This window comes from Cnephaeus nilssonii, assembly GCF_951640355.1.
Source record: "Cnephaeus nilssonii genome assembly, chromosome: 13".
Lineage (NCBI taxonomy): Eukaryota > Metazoa > Chordata > Mammalia > Chiroptera > Vespertilionidae > Cnephaeus > Cnephaeus nilssonii.
In genome coordinates this window covers 77,303,216-77,323,894 of record NC_137084.1, presented here as the reverse complement: position 1 = coordinate 77,323,894, position 20,679 = coordinate 77,303,216, and the positions used below count along the sequence as shown (strand labels likewise).

Here is a 20,679-nt window from a genome sequence, read left to right as displayed (position 1 = left end):
TAGTCACCAAAATTGGACATCTATAGATATAAAAGCCTAAGCAACCATTACGACTGGTCACCCGGTTGACTGTTTGGTCGCTTTGATGCGCACTGACCCACAATTAACCTCCCACAGCTGGCAAACCTCCTGCATTCCCTCCCCCTGGCTGGCCAACCTCCCATGGTCCCTTCCCCCAGCCGGCTGGCCCTTCTTGGGACTGGGCAAGATGGTCCCAATTGCCAGCCAGGTTGAGGGACCTCACCCGTGCACGAATTCATACACCAGGCCTCTAGTAATTATATAAAAACCTGAAGTTTACATACTCAGAGCTCTCAAAATATATCTACAAAACCAAAAGGTCCACTAGTAAATTAGTAACTAATAAAATTCAAATTCTCCTGATATAACACACTTTCCAAGATTGAAGATTAGAAAATAATGAATATTTACTTATATGTAATGTTTATTCCATTCAGAGTTGAGTCATAATGGCAAAAACTCAACACCAGCCCACCCCCTATGAATCTGTGGGTGTGTATCCCCCTGAGCTGTAAGTAACAGACTCCTAGACTAGCAGAAGGCAATAAATAGCTGAAATGTCTTCTTCACTGTTGATATTCCCACTGTGTGGTACCACTCACATCTTTGACCTCAATTTATCATACTATCAATCTCTAAATTTTCAGCCTAGATCCCTCTGCCAATCTCCAGAATTATGTATCCAGAGCTTGTAAATGGCAATGCTGAAATTTTACTCCTAGCACAACTCATTTTGCTCCAGCACAGACATAATATATATTGATTTCTAATTATTTAATAGTCTTTCACAATATATATATATTAGAAGAATAAGAACTAAATGTCTAAATTAAATATATGACATGCTCTTTGAGGACTAGATCCATATTTCATCCACTTTGTATGTTCAGTGACCAGCAGAGTGAATGGCACATGGTCAGCTCTCATTAATTGATTGCATTTCTTCACTCCTGACAGAAACCTGGAAGCAATCTTCAACATCTCTCTAACCTCTCACATCACACCACTGCCACAGTTGGAATCCATCACTCCAGCAGCTTCCCACCCAGTTGCAACTTCAGAATTTCTCTTTGGAGGGTTTAGGAGCAACAGTCTGGCTGGAAGGAGAGTAGACGCCCTCCAGCACATGGTGCCATGTATCTTCTGTTTTACTGTGGACACTCTCATTATTGAGTCTTGACATTCACAGCCGATAGTAGTTACCTGAGTACATCATGACTCTTCATATCTTCAGAACCATTGTTCATGCTGTTTCTTCTGTTTCAAGTGATCATAAAATCCTTTTCCACCTGGCTAACCCTTACTCCACCTTCTCAAATCCACTCAAGTTTCATATTTTGGAAGACTCTCCTGTGAAACTTTCAATTGAGTTGATTGCCTCTCCTTTGAGCGCTGTGTGGAAATCTCTTATCTTAGCTCTCACCACTTCAAATTATAAGTATTTGTGTCTACCCTCCTTACAATAATCCTCTGAGGTAGGTGCTATTATTAGCACTATTTAAAAGATGAGAAATTGAGGCAGAGAAAGGAAAAGCAGCTTTCCCACGGTCAGCAGCTAGTAGGTAGTAGAGCCACAGTTTACATAGAGCAGTCAGATTTTAGAGCTCCCACTCTAACCCTTAAACTCTCAAGGACAGGGGCCATGCCTTATTCACATTTACCATCCCTGGTGTCTCCCATGGTGCCTAGCCCATGAATGCAATAAATTTAATTTGATGGTGAGTTGAAAATTAATGCATTTTTAAGCTGTAAAGCAAAAGCCATACATGTTCCCCAGCAAAGTTTCACCCAATGATTTTAACATCTATTTATCCGAATCAATAATTTCTATAATGGTTGAAAAATAGTGATTTTCCTAATATAGTTTCTTCTATGTGTGTTAGTTCACATTCCACTGTCAAGAAGAATTGTCATCCCCATACCTAAATTTTTTTTAAAATATATTTTATTGATTTTTTACAGAGAGGAAGGGAGAGGGATAGAGAGTTAGAAACATCGATGAGAGAGAAACATCGGTCAGCTGCCTCCTGCACACCCCCCACTGGGGATGTGCCCGCAACCAAGGTACATGCCCTTGACCGGAATCGAACCTGGGACCCTTCAGTCTGAAGGCCGACACTCTATCCACTGAGCCAAACCGGTCAGGGCCATACCTAAAATTTTAAGCATAAGTATGCACGCATAGTTCATTGTGTTACAATCCATTTCTATCATTATTCATTCATGATACTCAAATTCTCCCACATTTACTAGCAGTAAGTGGAGGTACAGTCAAAAGCTAGCTCCAATTTCCTTTTTTCCCCCAGAAGTAATTATTGTTTATTATTAATTTTTATATATCCTTTTAGTCTTTTTTTCTATGATTATATGTTTATGGTTTTTTTCCATTGTAGTTTACATTCAATATTATTTTGTATTAGTTTCAGGTGTACAACGTAGTGGTTAGACAATCATATACTTTACAAAGTGGTCCTCCCAATATTTCAAACACAATGACACCATACATAGTTATTACAATGTTACTGACTATATTTCCTATGCTGTACTTTACATCCCCATGTCCTATTTCCTTTCAACATGTCCTCATCATTCTTTGAAAAGCTTGCTTTCTTGCACAAGAGCTTTCAAGGGCATTTAATACTTTCCCTCTCTCTGTCCTGGAATCAGCCTTCTCCAGAGTTTGATTGTGTTTGGTGGAGAATGGCATTTAGAAACCAAGATCTGCAGGCACATAATATATTTCAAAATGGTAAAATAACACTACCTGTTTCCTTGGGTCAGCATATGGAAGACTGGTGAGATTTGCAATCTTAACTCTTGCATTACCTGAGTGACCTTGGCAACTACCTTCATTCCTTGGAGCTTGATTCCCCTTCTGGAAAGAAAGTGCAACAGATTGAGGATGTATTTCTTAACGTTTTCGGGGTCAGCAACACGTTTGGGAATCTGATAAAAACTATAGTCCCAACTCCCTAGAGACAAACTCAAGTAGGCAAAAACTTGCATACATGGCGGGGGGTGGCGGGGGGGTGGCGGGGAGGCAGGGCTGAGGCTCCGAAGCCCAGTTGAGGTTACAGATCCCTGCATTAAGGTCTCTTCAACGCTAACATTCTGTTAACTTATACGCGACCATGCTGCTGTCAGGATGATTCCTCAGAGACATCAAAATGTGGAGGGGTTTATATAGGAACAAAATGAGAAAAGGATACAACGAAATGAGCCTGCGAGTAATGCTGTACTTCACATCCCCATGTCAGCCACAGTTCTCTGACCCTGCCAACATGAAGACACACCGAAGTCCTAAGTGAGAGGTTTTGGCGGGAAGGTCCCGGGGGTGGGCGGAGAACGCGGGAGCTGGGGAAGGAGACCCAACCGCAGGCCCGGTCCAGGTCGCTGCATTCCCCCACTCCGCCCACCAGGGTTCGCTCTCGGCCCACGGCGAGGACGCGGAGGAATGGGGCGGACTGGGGTGCACGCCCGCCCCTGGCAGCAGCCAAGCGGCGGGGAGAGCTCAGAGCGCCGCAGCCCGGAAGGAACGTGCCGTCCAGGCCCCGCCGGTCTTCCCACCTTCCCTCCCGCCGCCGACGTCGGCGCTGTTCTGGTCGCCATGGTGACCAATCCCGGCCGGCCCCGCCCCCGCCCCCTGCCGCGGCCCCCTGACGTCGGTGCACGTCAGCAGCGGCGCGCGCCTGGCTGGGCCCAGCGGAGCTGGAGGGACGGAGCGAGGAGCGAGCCGAGCGGCCGTCGCCCGAGCTCAGCCGCGCCGCCCGCCAGCCCGCGCTCCAGGCTCCAGTCCGCCGTGTCCAGCAGCGGGACCCAGCATGGTCATGGCGGATGGCCCGAGGCACTTGCAGCGCGGGCCGGTCCGGGTGGGGTTCTACGACATCGAGGGCACGCTGGGCAAGGGCAACTTCGCCGTGGTGAAGCTGGGGCGGCACCGGATCACCAAGACGGAGGTGCGGCCCGGGCTCGGCGGGGGCGTCCGAGGCGAGGGTTCGGGAGACGAGCTGTTTGCCGAGCGGGGCGGCTGCCGCGGGGCCTGGGGAGACAGACCCCCGAGGCCGGGTCACCAGCTGAGGCGAGAGGGCCCCGGGACCGAGGACCCGGGAGGTGCAGGCGGTCGGGGCCGGGTCACTTGGACCGAGTGTCGTCCCATTGGGAACCCGACCCGCCGGGGCTTTGCCTTCCCTACGCCACTCCCGGTGGCCACGCGGAATTTCGGCCGGAGCCTTCCCCCCTGGCCGTGACCTGGTGTGTGGCCTCCGCTCGGGGAGCCCAAGTTCCGCGTCTCCCCTGCTTTCGACTGGGGGTGGGGTGGGAGGGGAAGTGAGGTGCTCCCGGGCTGCGCGCGGAGGGACGCCGCCAGCCCCGCGGAGGGGACGCCCGCGCTCGGACTCCGGAGCCGGGCATCGCGCGTCCCCGTGACCTCGGCGCCCCGCACGGCCCCGCGCGGAAGGGACCCCCGTGGCCGAGAATGCCCGGACGGCCACTGTCATCTCCCTCTTTTTGCCCGGCAGAGCCTCTGGCTTGGTGGCAGGCTGGCTGGATCTAACACCCCAGACAATGGAACGGGTGACAATGGTCATCTCTGCGTTCGCACGGCTGGCGGGCTGGCCTTTCTCAGCCCGGGCTGTCGCCTTCCCAGGGGTGCCTCCTGGCTGTGCCCACGCGGGCCCCGAGCCGCCGCGGACTCCGCTCGGCGCTCGGAAAGCCGCCGCTGCTGCCCGGCGCATTCAGCACCCCCCCCCCCGCCCGCCCCCCGCACATTCTCATGCACCGCACACACTTCCTCACCGTCTCTTCTTACCTAACCGCCCCCTTCCTTCCACCGCCTCAAGCTGCTCTCCTCGGGGTCTCTATTTTAAGACGTGCAAATGAAATACTTTAGAAAAAAAGGTAGAAACAGAACCATTCTTTAGGGGAAAAAAACCTGTGTTTTTGACGTATCCCACTCTGCCTCATTGTAGTTGTTCTGTTATTTCACCATTTTTCAGTGTGTTCTTTGCCAGTTTTCACCCCTTTCCGTTTTTCCCCATGTTAGTGTTGGGTGTACTAGGGTTTGAATGTGGAATAACAGGACCTTTTTTTATTTTTCAGAAAGGCGGTGTAAGGTGAAGGGCATTTGACAACTTGAGTAATTTTCGTAGCTGTTTTTCTTGGAAGTTTTGCTTAACTTTGTTTTTTCTTTGTTTTTGTGAAGGAATCCATTTCCAAAAAAAAAGGGGGTGTATGTCATTGCGTCATCTTCACTTTTCACCCTCCCTTGCTGATCTTGAAGTAACCCAAATATGACTAATTTTTTAGCATCAGTACCAAGGTAACAGGTTGTCCTCTCACAAATTTCTCAATGTTAGCAATTAAGATTAAGTTTGTAGTGATAAATACTGTGACTAATAGTGAGATTACTTAATCTGATCCAGCATTTTTTTAAATGAAGAAATTGGTTCCCTTCTCCTGAAGAACTATGGTCTAATGATATGCCATTTCTCCTTTAAATTACATGAAAAGAAGGCATTTTTAAAGTGTATTTTTATATGAGCCCTTGCTTAATAACTGTCTAAAAAGCAAACAAGTTGCATGTTACAAAAGCTACAGAACTTTGAACTATATATTGTTATGTGGTTAAATTCCAAACCCGTCAGTTCATATCACTTTTTTTTTCTCATCAGGTCTTATCAGTATTAGTAGCAATATTTAATTGTGAGTTGTTATTTATTAGATGAAATTTGGGTAATAGAGAATCTATTTAAGTTCTGCTTAAGTGGGGCTTACAGTGACTGACACATTCTGTTGAGCTTGACAGTTGAAAAGATGTCAGTTTCAAACTGATATATCTTGTAGAGCTAGGGGGCACTGTGAAGTAGTATCATGATTTGGCTATCAGATGGAGTGAGATCAATTTGTAATTGAAGGCACAGGTCAGGTTATGAAAGAGCACCCAGATCCTGAATTGTGTGTGTAGTATATGTGTGTGTAAAATTACTTATGTTAAGAGCTAAATTTCTAGTCCACAGAGCCCATCTCCTTTGTGCTTTTCTAAAGAAGGTGTCCTTAACATATAAAAAGAAATAGTGTGCATGTGACATAGGGTGAGTGTGTTTGTGGTGATTTGGTGTGATTGGAGATATTCAAGTTGAGAGGGGTGAGTGAAATAGCAGGGTAATTAAGGAAAGGTTCCTGTAGATCTCAAGTTTTGTAAAGTTGCTGTGAACCTTTATGGTAATTTGCACTTAGAATTATTTAGATGCAATTGTAAGAACAATTGTTCTTAGAGTATACTATTTGTTGTTAATGAGGGTTTTTAAAAAGAATTTGTTATTGTCATCAGTTCACTGTATATTTATGTCTTTAATAAATACAATAGGTACTTCATATAGAAATAAAATGGCTAGTGGAAACTTTAAAGTTTTATTAAACATTATTTTAGGTTCTCATTGCTGAGCACAGTACAGTAATTACAGTGAAAACAATGTATAAAGAACCAAAATAAAATTATTGCTTATAAAAGGTCCTTCAATATAGTATACTTTAACATCAGTATGTTTGTGTGTTTTAAAACTTAGAGGTCTTTTTTCTAAAATTGGAACCCAAGACAAATTTTAGGGCTTAGTTTAAACATCAATGTCATGAACAATTGGACCCTTTTATTTTGAATGGGCTCTTCTCCGCCTCTTGTTCTGTATCATTAAAAAATAGTGTTTTCTACAGAGCTTGGAAGATCCAAGAGTGTTGGCATTTTAGGGTGAGAAATCAGTAGACAAAAGAGATCGTCGTTTTGGTCTAATCAGTTAAATAGCTTAACATTAAGAAATATAATTACATCTTCATCTGAAGCAGTATTCTTATGTTGGACCTCTGTGTAAATTTGCAAACAAAAGGGAAGGCTTCCTAATATAATGCAGTACTTCATAAAAGCTTTGGAGTATTGGTTTGTGATTTATGAATTAGAGTAGCTAATTTTGTAAAATTAGCATAATGGGAAAAGAATAATAGCGTTTAGACTGTTAAACTATTTCAGGCCGTAGTGCTATGTGTCCTTGAGTAGTGTTTTATTTTATTAATACTATACTAGCAAGGAACTTTTTCCTTTTATCTGATTATATGGCTAGTTTTTTTGTCTATTAAATAAAATTCCAGAAAAATCACTTGTACCCTTAAACTTTTTCTTGTTTTCTGACTATTAAAGAAATATAGTCTTAATGTAGAAAATATAAAGAACAGTTCACAAAAAAGTACATGTATAATTTCTTCACCAATGGGAATAAATCATTCTCAACATTATGGCGTGTTTCCCTCTAGTCATCTTTTTTAATGCATTTTTCCATAGATGAGATCACATGGTAGGTACACATATATACATTGTATCCCTTTTTTCACTTACAGCCTGAGCATTTTGCTTATTATATGTAACGTGATAAAACATTTTTAAAATATTTTTATTGATTTTTTTTTTTTTTAGAGAGAAAAGGAGAAGAAGAAGAGAGAGAGAGAAACATCGATCAGCTGCCTCCCACACACACCTTGACTAGGGACGAACCCACAACCAGGGTATGTGCCCTGATGGGGAATGGAACCGGCAACCTTTCGGTGCACCGGACAGTGCCCAACCAACTGAGCCACACTAGCCAGGGCTTGATAAGACTTTTTTAATAGCTTCAGTGTTCTACCTTGCAGATGAATCCTATTTTACTTAATAATTTCCTTATTATTGAACATTATGTAGTATCCAGTGTTGACTTATAGTAAATAACTTGCACTGAATGATTTTTGTGTATATAATTCTTTGTCTGAATTTTTTATTTTTTCAGGAAGGAGAAATTGGGGGTAAATTCCTAGAAGGGAAATTACCAAGTGAGAAGGTTATTTTTATATTAAAGAGTAATATATTTTTATCAAATTTATCATGTTTAGCTAAAGAACACATAAATATGTGGTCCATGGAATCTTAAATATATTTCACAGAGATTCTGAAAATATCTTATTAAATGGCACCTACCCTTTAAGAGAACCTGGAATACAAAACTTATAGTAAGGACATTCTGAACACTGCTTTTGTTCACTGAAAAGCTTTCTGTGTGCATTTGGGCTTTTATATTTAGACATAACTCTTCAACTATTACATTAAAATGTATTTTTAAAGTTTTCCAAATAAAGTATCAAAGTTGCATTTTTGGAACAAGGGTAAGAAACCAGAGAAGGGTATATCATACCCTAATTGCAATATTTCTTGAAGAAGGTAACTTATTTTTTTAAATACAATTGAATTTTATACTTTGCTTTAAAATTTTAAGACTCCTCTAAGTACTCTTAGTATTAATCTTGTGCTATGAAGTAGTCCAGATTTCAAGCAGCAGCTGTACTATGTGCAACAGAAAGACTTGCTACCAAATAATTTAATCATCCATATTTGTATCTAGGCCTATTTATGATCTTTGTGATGAAATAAATATTTTATTTATCATGGAAGATATATGCTTTATTAGAAATTGTCTCTAGTTTCTTGGCACCCAGGCTAGGAATATTTGGCAAATTATTCTGTTCAAAATACTCTGTTCTTTTGGGGCAGTGGAGGGAGGCAGATATGCAAAATAAGAGTTGTGTAAATTTTTATATTCTGTAGAAACTTTAAACTTTAACAGAGTTTAATGTGTTCTTATTTTATTTCCACTGGGAAATTATATCTCAGTATCAGGCAATTAAGAAAACATTTATTTGGAAATAACTGAAACTGGCCTCGATTCTTGGATTCACATGATGACATTTGATTTATGGCCCACTGCTGATGACAGATTCATTACCTTGGAGCCAAATGGATTCCAGAAATTCATTAAGATACCTTTCTTTCCTCTTTGGTATACCTAGTACTTCTACCTTCCGGCTGCATAGTTTTTATAAGTTATTTATGTAAAAGTTCCTTTATACAGAACATTTGTGGAGAATGCGATTTCACCCTTCAAAGAGAAACAGCCCATGTATCCAGTTTCATATTATTAGAAGAATGAAAGAATTACATTTGGGAATGTAATTTAAAAAATCATCATTTTAAAAATACTTTAAATAGGTTAAGAGATGAATCTTGGATGGAGTAAGCTAAAAAGTGATGCTAAAATTTGTTTTAAGTTCTTTAAAATAATCATAGTATTTATGTGTTTTTCCTCCAACTACAAAAATAATTGTAGACATTGCTTATTCAATGTAGACATTGTTGAAAAGCTCAAAGAAGAAAATAAATATCCTTAATTCCACCATCTAGACCAAGAGATAATTAAGTTCATATCCTCTTAGTTATTCACATATGTTCTATATATAGGTAATAAAATTGATGTCATCTATATATATATATATATATATATATATATATATATATATATATAATCTGTGTTTTTTAATTAATGTGTTTGCAACATTTCCCAAAGTTTAAAACAAAACAAAACTTCAGTTAAATACTATACTTGCACATGACTGACTGTATTTTATTTATCGATTTCCTGTTCTTATTTCGCTTTCTCACTGTTTCTCTTTCAAAAATAATGTTTCAGAGAGCATTCCTGTATATACATCTTTGTATACCTGTCTGATTATTTCCTTAGGGTAATACCATAGTTATGGAAATTCTTGAGTCAGGAAATATGTCTTTACATCCATATCTTATGGCATGAGATGCCAAATTACTCTAAAATAAAAAAGGAGTACCTATTAATTTTTACCAGGAAGAATGCATATTTACCAGGAATAAGATTTTTAAATCTTTTCCAATTTGATGAAAGAAAATAATATATCTTATTCTCATTTGCATTTCTTTGATTACACAGTTTCATGCGATGACTATATTTCTTTTGTGAATTGCTTGTTTGTTCTTGGGCCCATTTTTTAATTGAGTTGTCTTTTTGTAAATTTGCTTAAGTAATTTTTAAGATAGGAGATTATTTTTAATCATTTATAGTCTTAAAAATTATCAGTTCAATTTTTATGCATATAAAAGTATACTAACATTTTTACCTTACCCATCATTATAATAATTAAATTAAATCTTAATGAGGGCTTATTTTGTTATATAAATTCTTGTATTTTAAAAGCCAAATTTTAAATTGGAAAAAAGTCTAATTTATTTACCCTAAAAGGGTAATTAAAGAACTCCATGTCAGTTTCACTACTGATTTTTACTGCTTTCAGAAACCCTTTCATTGTAGACTACTTACTCACATTCACTTTTCAGTCCAATAATGTTCTGATTCCCCACTTGATTTGACATAAAAACTTTAGAAGTGTATTTCTTTTTTAACTTTAAAAATCTAATTGTATGGTAAGGATAAATCTACTTGCTACTTTAGAGGGACAGTGTAGAATTAGTGTGTTAGTAGTAAATAACACTGAAGCAGATATTACCTGAGATAGCAAACATATGTTAATGCCTTCTGATTTGTTACTAGAAGAATAGCTCTTATTGTGTAACTTACTTATAAAGTTACTCAAAGCCACTCGTGTATGTGGTTTCTTTAAATGTATGAGATTAATATTTTATATGAGATGTGAAATAACTTTTTCTACATTTATCATACAGGGTAACAGCATTAAAGTATATTTTGAAACATGAAAATATTCCTTTTATTCATCAGTTTAATATTATTTGATTTCTGCTCTTACATTTAATCTGTGCAGATTTGTATTTTACATAGTTGTTATATTTGTGTGTATTTTTTTTTACTTAAGATTATTAGAAACATTTCTATATATAGTCTTAACTAATATTTAAGTCTTAAAATGTACCCATTTTATAAAGAATTTAGAAATTAAGAAAATGACTAATATTTCACAGAGAAGGTAGCATATTTGATAAATATAACTCCATTTTCTTTTTCTTTTTTCTTATTAGAAAAGTATTCATTTTAATCAAAGAGAAATTACACAGGAAAGTATAATGGGCAAAATAAAATAATCCGTGATTTTTTTTTTTCACCTACTGATAACATTTCATTATATTTATATCTAGTTTTTCCTGGTCTTTTTCCCTGTGTTCAGACTGCACTGATTGCCTGATTTTTAATTTAATGGTTTAGTCTAAGCATTTCTCCATATTATTAAAAGGAACCATTTAAATAGTTAATATTAATGGTCATAATATAATGTAATTATTTCCCAGTTACTGTTTCTATTTTTTTAATTTTATAAATTATCATTTCAGATTATTTCTTTCAAATAATTTCTTAGAAGTAGAATCCTTAGGCTAAATGGGATGGATGATTTTTAAGGTTCTTGACATTGTCAAATTACCTTATAGAAAAGTTATAATCTATTTTATATTCCTAGCAGCCACATATAAAAGTGGCCATCTCTTTGAACCTTAGCTCACAAGGGTGTTTACATTTTAATCTTCATAAATATAGCAAGTGAAAAAGGTATCTTTTGAGATATAAGTGACATATTAGATATTTTGTTGGGTTTTTTGTTTTTGTTTTGTTGCCCTGACTGGGAATCAAACCGGAGACCTTCTGGTACATGGTATGACGGTCAATCAACTGAGCTACACAAGCCAGGGCAATATTTTGTTGTTTTTAATTCACATTTTCCTATTTCTGAGGTTACAATATTCAGTGTTGCTGCTTTACATGGGATTTAATAATCATTCTAGTAATCATTTTAGCTTATCCAATATGCCCTCCAAAGTTGTATAGGAAACTTTCTTTTTGAACGCTTGCAGAAGGAATATTAATTTTTCAATCTCCAATAAATTCATTGAAGGTTATTTTTAAAACAATGCATACATAACTAATTAGTCAGAAACAGCAGTTTGCGTCTCCACAGCAGACCCATCCCAGACTGCTCAGCGAGGCAAAAGCCAGCGGGACCGCAAGCGCCTGCAGCTGACACCTGCAGGACTAGCTCCGGGGGGAGTACAGCTCAGAACAGGGACAATCAAGGTGTGAGACTCAAGGCAGACCCAGCCTCTGGGCTAAGGAGTCGGGGACCACTGGACAGATGGCATGAAGACATTGGGGTTGAACTTCACTGGTAGCAAGTTGGAGGGGAGATCCCTCCCACAAACGGGACATCAACAATCAAGTCCCAATTACAACAGGAGAACCCAAATAATGCTCACAAGGAGCACTCATTGAGCATTCAGCTCAGCTGAACCAAGAGTCTGCACTACTGGGCCCCTCAAGATACTTTCTACCTTAGGCCAGCCCACAAAGAATGGGAGGCAGAACAGTTCTATCTAATACATAGAAGCAAATACAAAGAGACAGCTAAAATGGGGAGACAAAATATGCCCATGTTACCTTCCTAAGGAATATTGAAAATATTCAAGTATAGAGTTATCTTTTTATCTGTCAACTTTTACCCAAAGTAAATGATAATAACTGTGCCTATAGTCTCATTTCTAGCAAAGTTTAGCACTTTCTACTTTCTAGAATATTTTGATTACAGAAGCATAATACTAACAAACATCAAAATAGCTATCGCAAAACTGCCTAGCAAAGAAGCTCTACCCCCTTTCTTCTTAGGCAAAAATTTAGTTTTATGAATATATTTAGTAATCTGATTTCCCTTGGGAACTTGAGTTCTTCTGTGGATTACAATTAAATCAGGAAACAAGCTGTGACAGCAAATTAGAAATAGACAAAGGTAAGAAATAAACCTTACAGTAGAGAGGCAAGCAAAGGATAGAGTCGCTATAAGGAAAGAAGAAAAAAAATAATTGTATAAATGAGAGTCTGAGGGAATTGACAAGCTGAGTCCTGTTAGATATCTTTTAAGAGTCTTAAACTATTATAGTGCATACAGTATCAATATTTTAAATATTATCCTGAAACAACATAAAACTGAATTGTGTTCAGAATACATACATAGAATGGGAAGTACTTTTTAGAGTTTCTTCAGAACTTATTATAATTAAATTTGGGTGGTGTCTAATTATCTGAAAATTTTATTTAAGTCAGAATGGCTTATTTCCTAACCAAATATATACTAATTTTTAAAAATTGGGTTTTTTTAGTTGCATGAAAAAAAGGTACATGATTGTTGATTTCTGATTACCTAGTTATTCACCTTCAAATGCAGCTCCTTCAAATTATTAACCTTGGGAGGGTTTGGGTTCCTATCTAGTTATAATAGGAAGAGGCCACATTTTTAAAAATCAGATTCCTTTATGGAAGTCAAAATTTAGTATAAGTACCAACATTTGAGTTTTTGCACTTTGAGTTTTAGAACAAAATTTAATCCAGCCCTGGCTGGTTTGGCTTGGTGGATGGAGCGTTGGCCTGCAGACCTGGGGAGGAGCGGGGGGGAGGTCCCAGGTTCAATTCTGGTCAGGGGCACGTGCCCAGGTTTGCGAGCTCGGTCTCCAGTGGGGGGTGTGCAGGAGGCAGCCAATCGGTGATTCTCTCTTATCATTGATGTTTCTGTCTCTCCCTCTCCCTTCTTCTCTGAAATCAATAAAAATATATTTTAAAAAATTTAATCCAATGGGTAGCTTCATGGAGATGAATTTTGATAATTTATATTTAGCTTTTGAACCTATCACTGGCTTTTCTAGAAAAACTAATGGCCCAGTGCATGGATTCCTGCACATTAAAAGGAAATTAATTAGAAGAAATATTTTAATATCGCAATTCGCCCTTTCTCTAAAATAGAAGTCTCAGAGATGAAAGAAAATTAGTAAAATGTATATGAAAATAATATATAAATTGATTAATAAATAACAACATGATATAAAAACAACAAAGACATGATATAAAAACCAAGAAACCATGATATAAAAACAGCTGATAAAAACAATGACTGATAAGTTGATTAACTTATTCAAATATCTCCCTGTATACCACATTAAGAGTAAAAATACTTTCAGAGTGCTTGACTAATTTCCCTTGTGATGAAGTATTTACAACTTTAACATCACATGCTCTTCGAACTCAAGAGAAAGCAACACGCATGCGATTGGCGCCAGCAAGAGCTTTATATGTATCACACATGCGCGAGTCAATGTTTATTTTTAAATTGCCAGTGTGCATCATATGTACTGGCTGGTCGGTCACTTAGCCTTTTGTGTATATATAAATATATATTTTATTTTAGTACAATAGAAACTGTCTTTTACTTGGCTGATCATTTATTTATAGGTACTTTGTGGTGGGATAATAACTAGTTGAAACTGCTGAGATTTTATTTAATTTATAAATGGAGTACAAAGGTATTATGTTTGTATTGAAAGAGAAATATGTTTTATTAAAGTAACTTTGTAGGGTTATTCTTCATAGCACACTGAAGATACTACCAAACAAAATCTATCAGTGTCCTACACATAGTAGATGTTTAAGAACTATTTGTTGAATGAATAAATGAGCATTGAATTTAATCTAGCTATTATCATTGTAATAGGAACCTACAGGCTAAGTCTCAGATGTCATTTATTAAAAAGATTCTAACTGGAAAATGTTAACCATTCTATACTAATTGCATTTATTTGTGTATGGGATGCAGGTGGCGATAAAAATTATAGATAAATCTCAACTGGATGCAGTGAACCTTGAGAAAATCTACCGAGAAGTACAAATAATGAAAATGTTAGACCATCCTCACATAATCAAACTTTATCAGGTATGACTTAGCCTTACAACTCTCCATGCTTCTCACATTCAGTTCTCTATTTTGCATAATCGTTTTTCTCTTTTTTCAACGTATTAAAAAAGGATGATGTCATGTTTTTACTAAGCTGAATACAGCCATCTTTCTATATTCAAATAAAAAATTAGGAAAGTAAACACTCGTAGCTTAATTTTAACTTGTCTCTCAGACTGTAAGTTATTTATTTAAAAAGCTTGCCTGGCTGGTGTGGCTCAGTGGTTGAGCGTCGGCGTATGCACTAGGAGGTCATGGTTTGATTCCCGGTCAGGGCACATGTCTGGGTTTCGGGCTCAATCCCCAGTAGGGGCGTGCAGGAGGCAGCCGATCAATGATTCTCTCTCATCATTGATGTTTCTATCTCTCTCGCCCTCTCTCTTCCTCTCTAAAATCAATAAAAATATATTTTAAAAAAATTTTTTTAATTAAAAGCTTATAGTTGTGCATTTGTGATACCATCTTAAACCTGCTGGGTTTTGGTGGTGGTACTATTAATGAGGACATGGGAATTTTGCTTATTTAAAAAATATATTGTTATTGTTTTATGAAGCACAAAGGCCAAAAATGGTATATTACTTAGTGACATATTTGGTAATACCTAGAGCCAAATCTTATATTTTGTTTAGGTTGTTATAGTAGATAAAGTAACTGAGCCATTTTTTAAAAAACAACTTTATTAAGATAATAATTTTTGTAGGAAACTGCACCCATTTTAAGTATAAACCATGTTTTTTAAAAGGAAGATTTTCTCATATTTTTAAAGAGTATTTCATCTTTAGGAATGGTAATGTAATACCAAATACTTGTAATAATTTAATTCATTAAGATGTGGAATATTTATATTGGAAAATTAGTTTCAAACTAAAATGTTACATATGCTAGACCAGTGGTCGGCAAACTCATTAGTCAATAGAGCCAAATATCAACAGTACAACGATTGAAATTTCTTTTGAGAGCCAAATTTTTTAAACTTAAACTTCTTCTAACGCCATTTCAAAATAGACTCGCCCAGGCCATGGTATTTTGTGGAAGAGCCACACTCAAGGGGCCAAAGAGCCTCATGTGGCTCGCGAGCCGCAGTTTGCCGACCACGGTGCTAGACTATATGTACCTATTGTATTTAGACAGTGGCACGAGTATGTAATTTGTATCTCTTTATGTATATATTTAAAATACAGATATATATTTTTGTATACATATGTACATGCAAATATACATACACATATACATATTTAGCTAAACAACTTTTTATTGATAGAAATGTGCAGTTAAAGAGGTGTGGGGACCATTAGCATTAGCATTACCTAAAAATGAGAGACTGTGGTGTGCCACTCAAAACAATTCCTGAAGTTCTAAAACCATAGAGGCCCTCTTAGGTCAAATGTATAGTATATCAGAGTATTTCTCCCTTTACACTTTTTATTTTTTTTATTTTGTAAATATTTTTTTTATTGGTTTCAGAGAAGGGAGAGGTAGAGAGAGATAGAAACATCAATGATGAGAGAGAATCATTAATCGGCTGCCTCCTGCACGTGCCCCACTGGGGATCCAGCCTGCAATCCAGGTATGTGCCCTGACCGGGAATTGAACCGTGACCTCCTGGTTCATAGGTTGATGCTCAACCTCTGAGCCACGCCAGCCAGGCCCCTTTACACTTTTTTAAAAAAATTGAAGAGGATACTTATAAGAAAATAATCACATTCTTAGAAGTCTCTGATGAACCATAAGCCAAACTGAGGTTAAAACATGAAGCTTCATATGATAATTCTGTTTATTTGAACTAAATGACCAGGTAAATTGATTTGCTGTTTGACTTGTTTAGACCCAAATTGTAGGTGGCTCTTAGTTTTCTGATCTGACAGGGACTAGTCCTACGCCTACATGTTAGAGCAAATTTGCTTCAGCTTTTTAGTAGATAGCAGTTCAATTTCATGCTATTAGTATATGCCAGTATATAAAATGATAGAGTGTTACAGAGAGGCAATCTAAAACTCAATCAATTTTGAACCTGTAAATTCATTTCTTTTCGGTTCACTATAGTTTGAAAATCAAGTTTATGGCAATGACAGGCTTCTTTTCTGAACCTAGAAAAACTAATATAAATAAAAGTGTATGTAGCGGTGGAGTTATGAAGAAACTTTTGAACAATGTTTTAAAATAATAATACTATGTTACAGTATTAAAGTATAGTAGGAGGAATATCGCATTGTGCCAGATAAACTGAGCTGTATTTTATTCTCCTTTCCTTGATCAGAATCTCCCATATCACCCAGGGCTAGAAAAGTCAGTGAGGAGGTGGTAAAAAACTGAACTTCAAAACTCCAGTTACCTATATTAGCATTTTTCAAACTTGAATGTGCATAATAACCATCTGGGGATTTTGTTAAAAGGTAAATTCTGTGTCAGTAGGTCTGGGTGGGGCCTGAGAGCCTACATTTATTTCAGTGCTGCTGCTGCTGGTCCGCGGTGACACTTGGAAGAGCAAGGATCTAGCTTTTTCAGCAAGGTGTTAGCATAAGGATATTGTGTCTTGTACTTTGCCAGCTTCTGAATTGTTCATAACTTTGACACTTTTATTAGTAGTTTTAAAATAAGTAACTCTATACAATGTTGTGGCAAATTGCAATTCTTTCCTGTCAGACTAATATGGAATTATTTATCAATAGGTAATGGAGACCAAAAACATGTTGTACCTTGTGACAGAATATGCCAAAAATGGAGAAATTTTTGGTAAGCATGTTTCCTTAATTTTTCAAAATTTGAAAATGTCGCCCTGGCCAGGTGTCTCAGTTGGTTGGAACGTCAGCCCAAACACCAAAATAAAGGTTGGGGGTTCGATTCCCAGTCTGGGCACATAAATAGGTTGCGGGTTCAATCCCCTGTCGGGGGGGTGTAAGGGAGGCAGCCAATCATTGTTTCTCTATTACATCAATATTTCCCTAACTCTCCCTCCTTCCTTCCTCCCTCCCTCCCTCTCTGTCTAAAATCAATAAAAACATATCCTCAGGTGAGGATTAAAACTTAAAAATGTCACTAATCTTCATAAATTGAGTATTTTCTATTCTTCTGCCTGTTCAAGAGTTGGTAACATGAATTAGAAATTTTAACCGTTCAAATATAATAAAATATCCAGTAAGCTAAAAATATGGAATATAATTCTTTCTCTTCTACTTATGATATTAAAGATACTGCTTAATTTTCTCATCTGTGTTAAAGATATTGGAAACTTGAAGATAGGGAGACACTTTCAGTCATATTGCAAGGGAGATTTCCTTTCCTTTTATCTTCGTTTTTACCCTCCTTTTTAACAAATATTTATTGAGCTCTTATCATGTCCCAGGCATTGTACTAGATAAAAAGCATACATTGGTGGCCTAAATAACACAATCCCTGCCATTGTGGATCTAAACATTTTAGTAAGCCCTTAACTGAAGCTGTAAGACCTTGGGCAAGTCACTAATTTTCTGGGATATCTTTTATCTATATACTAGAGGCCCGGTGCATGAATTCATACATGGTGGGATCCCTCAGGGTGGCCTGCAGGGATGGGGCCCCACTCACACCTCCAGCCTTGCAGCCCTGCAGCCCCTACTGGCACCCCACCGTGGCCGGGCGCCACTCCCTCACCTGCTCCACCATCCCGCCTGCGGGGCAGTCCTCAGCACCTGGGAGCCGGAGGGCGGCCCCGCCCCCCATCGCCGTCACTGGTCGCCATCTGAGGGGCGATTGGGGAGGTGATCGGGCTCCCACTCGCACCCACCTTGGCCTGGCGCCACCTGCTCACCTGCTCCACCATCCCGCTGTGGTCCTACTCGTCGGGGCTCATCGGGGCAAGCAGCACCTCCACTGCCGCCTGCTGCCAACACCGTGTTGCCGACTCCCGCCATGTTCCGCGCCGCCCCCTGGTGATCAACGCACGTCATAGCAAGCAGTCCAACTCCCAATCTCCCTGTCAAATGACCGCCCAGGGGACAATTTGCATATTAGGCTTTTATTATATACTAGAGGCCCGAGGCACGAAATTCATGCAAGAGTAGGCCTTCCTTCCCCTTACTGCCAGCACCAGCTTCCCTCTAGCCCCTGGGACCTGGGCTTCCCTCCGGCTGCTGGCAGGCACCCGGGACCCGGACTTCCCTCACAGCTCCGGCTTCGTCCAGAAGGTCGTCTGGAAGGGTGTCTGGTTGAATTAGCATATTACACTTTTATTATTATAGACTAGTGGCCAGTGCATGAAATTCGTGCGGGGGCGGGGGGGTGTCCCTCAGCCCAGCCTGCACCCTCTCTAATCTGGGACATCCCTTTCACAATCCTGGACTGCTGGCTCCTAACCGCTCGCCTGCCTGCCTGATTGCCCCTAACTGCTTCTGCCTGCCAGCCCGATTGCCCCCTAAGCGGCCTGATTGACGCCTAACTGCTCCCCTACCGGCCTGATCGCCCCTAACTGCTCTCCCCTGCTGGCCCGATCGCCCACAGCTGCCCTCCCCTGCCAACCCAATCGCCCACAGCTGCCCTCCCCTGCCAGCCCGATCGCCCACCCTCCCCTGCCAGCCCGATCGCCCACCCTCCCCTGCCGGCCCGCCGGCCCCCAACTGCCCTCCCCTGCCGGCCCGACGGCCCCCAGCTGCCCTCCCCTGCCAACCCAACTGCCCTCCCCTGACAACCTGGTTGCCCACAACTGCCCTCCCCTGCCGTGACCCACCTCCTCCCCCGCATGATGCGGCGGAGACCCCAGGGCCAGCCTTCTCCATGCTGTGTGGAGCCGCAGGACCCCCAGGCCTCTCTATGTGGAGTGGCCACCAGGCCCCGCCTCCGCTGTGTGTGCGGCCATCTTGTGGTGGCCATCTTGTAATGAGGTCACATGCGAGGGCCACCTAGGCTTTTGTTAGTGTAGATTACATAGGATATAAAAGGCTAATGTGCAAAGTGTCCCCTCGGGAGTTCGACTGGGAGACCAGCAGTCCTATTGCTCGTCGTGACGTGCGCTGACCACGAGGGGGCAGTGCAGAATGAAGGCAGGCCCCGGCTGGCAGCCAAGGAAGGGAGGCCCTGGCCAGCAGCTGGGGAAAGGAGGCCCCGGCTGGCAGCCAGCAGCCAGGGAAGGAAGGCCCTGGCTGGCAGCCGGAAGGCCCTGATTGGCCCTGATCGCTGGCCAAGCCTAGGACCCCTACCCGTGTCGAATTTTGTGCACCAGGCCTCTAGTCTTTAATAAGAAAGTATTTGATTAATTGGTTTCTGTGATACAACTTAACCCTTAAAAATTATAAATATTTTATTAGTTCTAGCTTTCATCTATTTTATTTTTACTCTGTGGAGCCAGAGCACTGTATTTAGTCTAAATATATTTTGTTTTTAACCTAAATTTAAGTCCAAAATTGTTTTTTAAACAGCTTTATTGAAGAATAGTTTATATAAATAAATTACACATATTTTTTTTTAATTTCTTTATTGATTAAGGTGTCACATATTTGTCCTCATCCCCCCATTCCCATCCCACACCCCTCCCCATGGATGCCCCAACCCTCTGTTGAACTTAAACATTGGTTAGGCTCATATGCATGCACACAAGACCTTTGGTTGATCTCTCCCCCCTCCCCCCACCCTCCCCTATCCTCCCTCTGAGGCCCGATAGTCCAATCGATGCCTCCTTGTTTCTGGTTCTGTTCTTGTTCATCAGTCTATGTTGTTCATCATTTCCCCTAGATGAGCGAAATCATGTGTCACTAGAGATATACTTATAAGAATTGAATGAAAATTACACGTATTTTAATGTGTACAATTTAATAAGTTTTACATATGTGAAAGAAATCATCACCAGAATCAAGATATTCATCACTTTTAAACATTTATTGTGTGCTTTGTAATCTGTCTTGTCCCACATCACCACCAGGCAACCATTGATCTGTTCCCTGACTCTGTAGATTAGTTTGTGTCTTTTAGAGTTTATATAAATGTAATCATACCATGTGTGCTCTTAGTCTGGTTTCTTTCTCTCAGTATAATTATTTTAAGATTCATCATTTTGTTGTACGAATCAACATT

General features: G+C 39.8%; 1 protein-coding gene across 1 annotated transcript in view; it reads left to right on the top strand.

Moving 5' to 3' along the window:
• Positions 1-3,705: 3,705 nt before the first annotated feature.
• SIK2 (salt inducible kinase 2) overlaps positions 3,706-20,679 on the top strand; it is a 138,031-nt gene continuing 121,057 nt past the window's right edge. Inside the window, exons 1-3 of the mRNA XM_079788755.1 lie at positions 3,706-3,977; positions 14,500-14,616; positions 17,307-17,370. Of these exons, the coding sequence (XP_079644881.1) occupies positions 3,843-3,977; positions 14,500-14,616; positions 17,307-17,370 (316 nt within the window). The 5' untranslated portion in view covers positions 3,706-3,842. The remainder of the gene's footprint in view (positions 3,978-14,499; positions 14,617-17,306; positions 17,371-20,679) is intronic.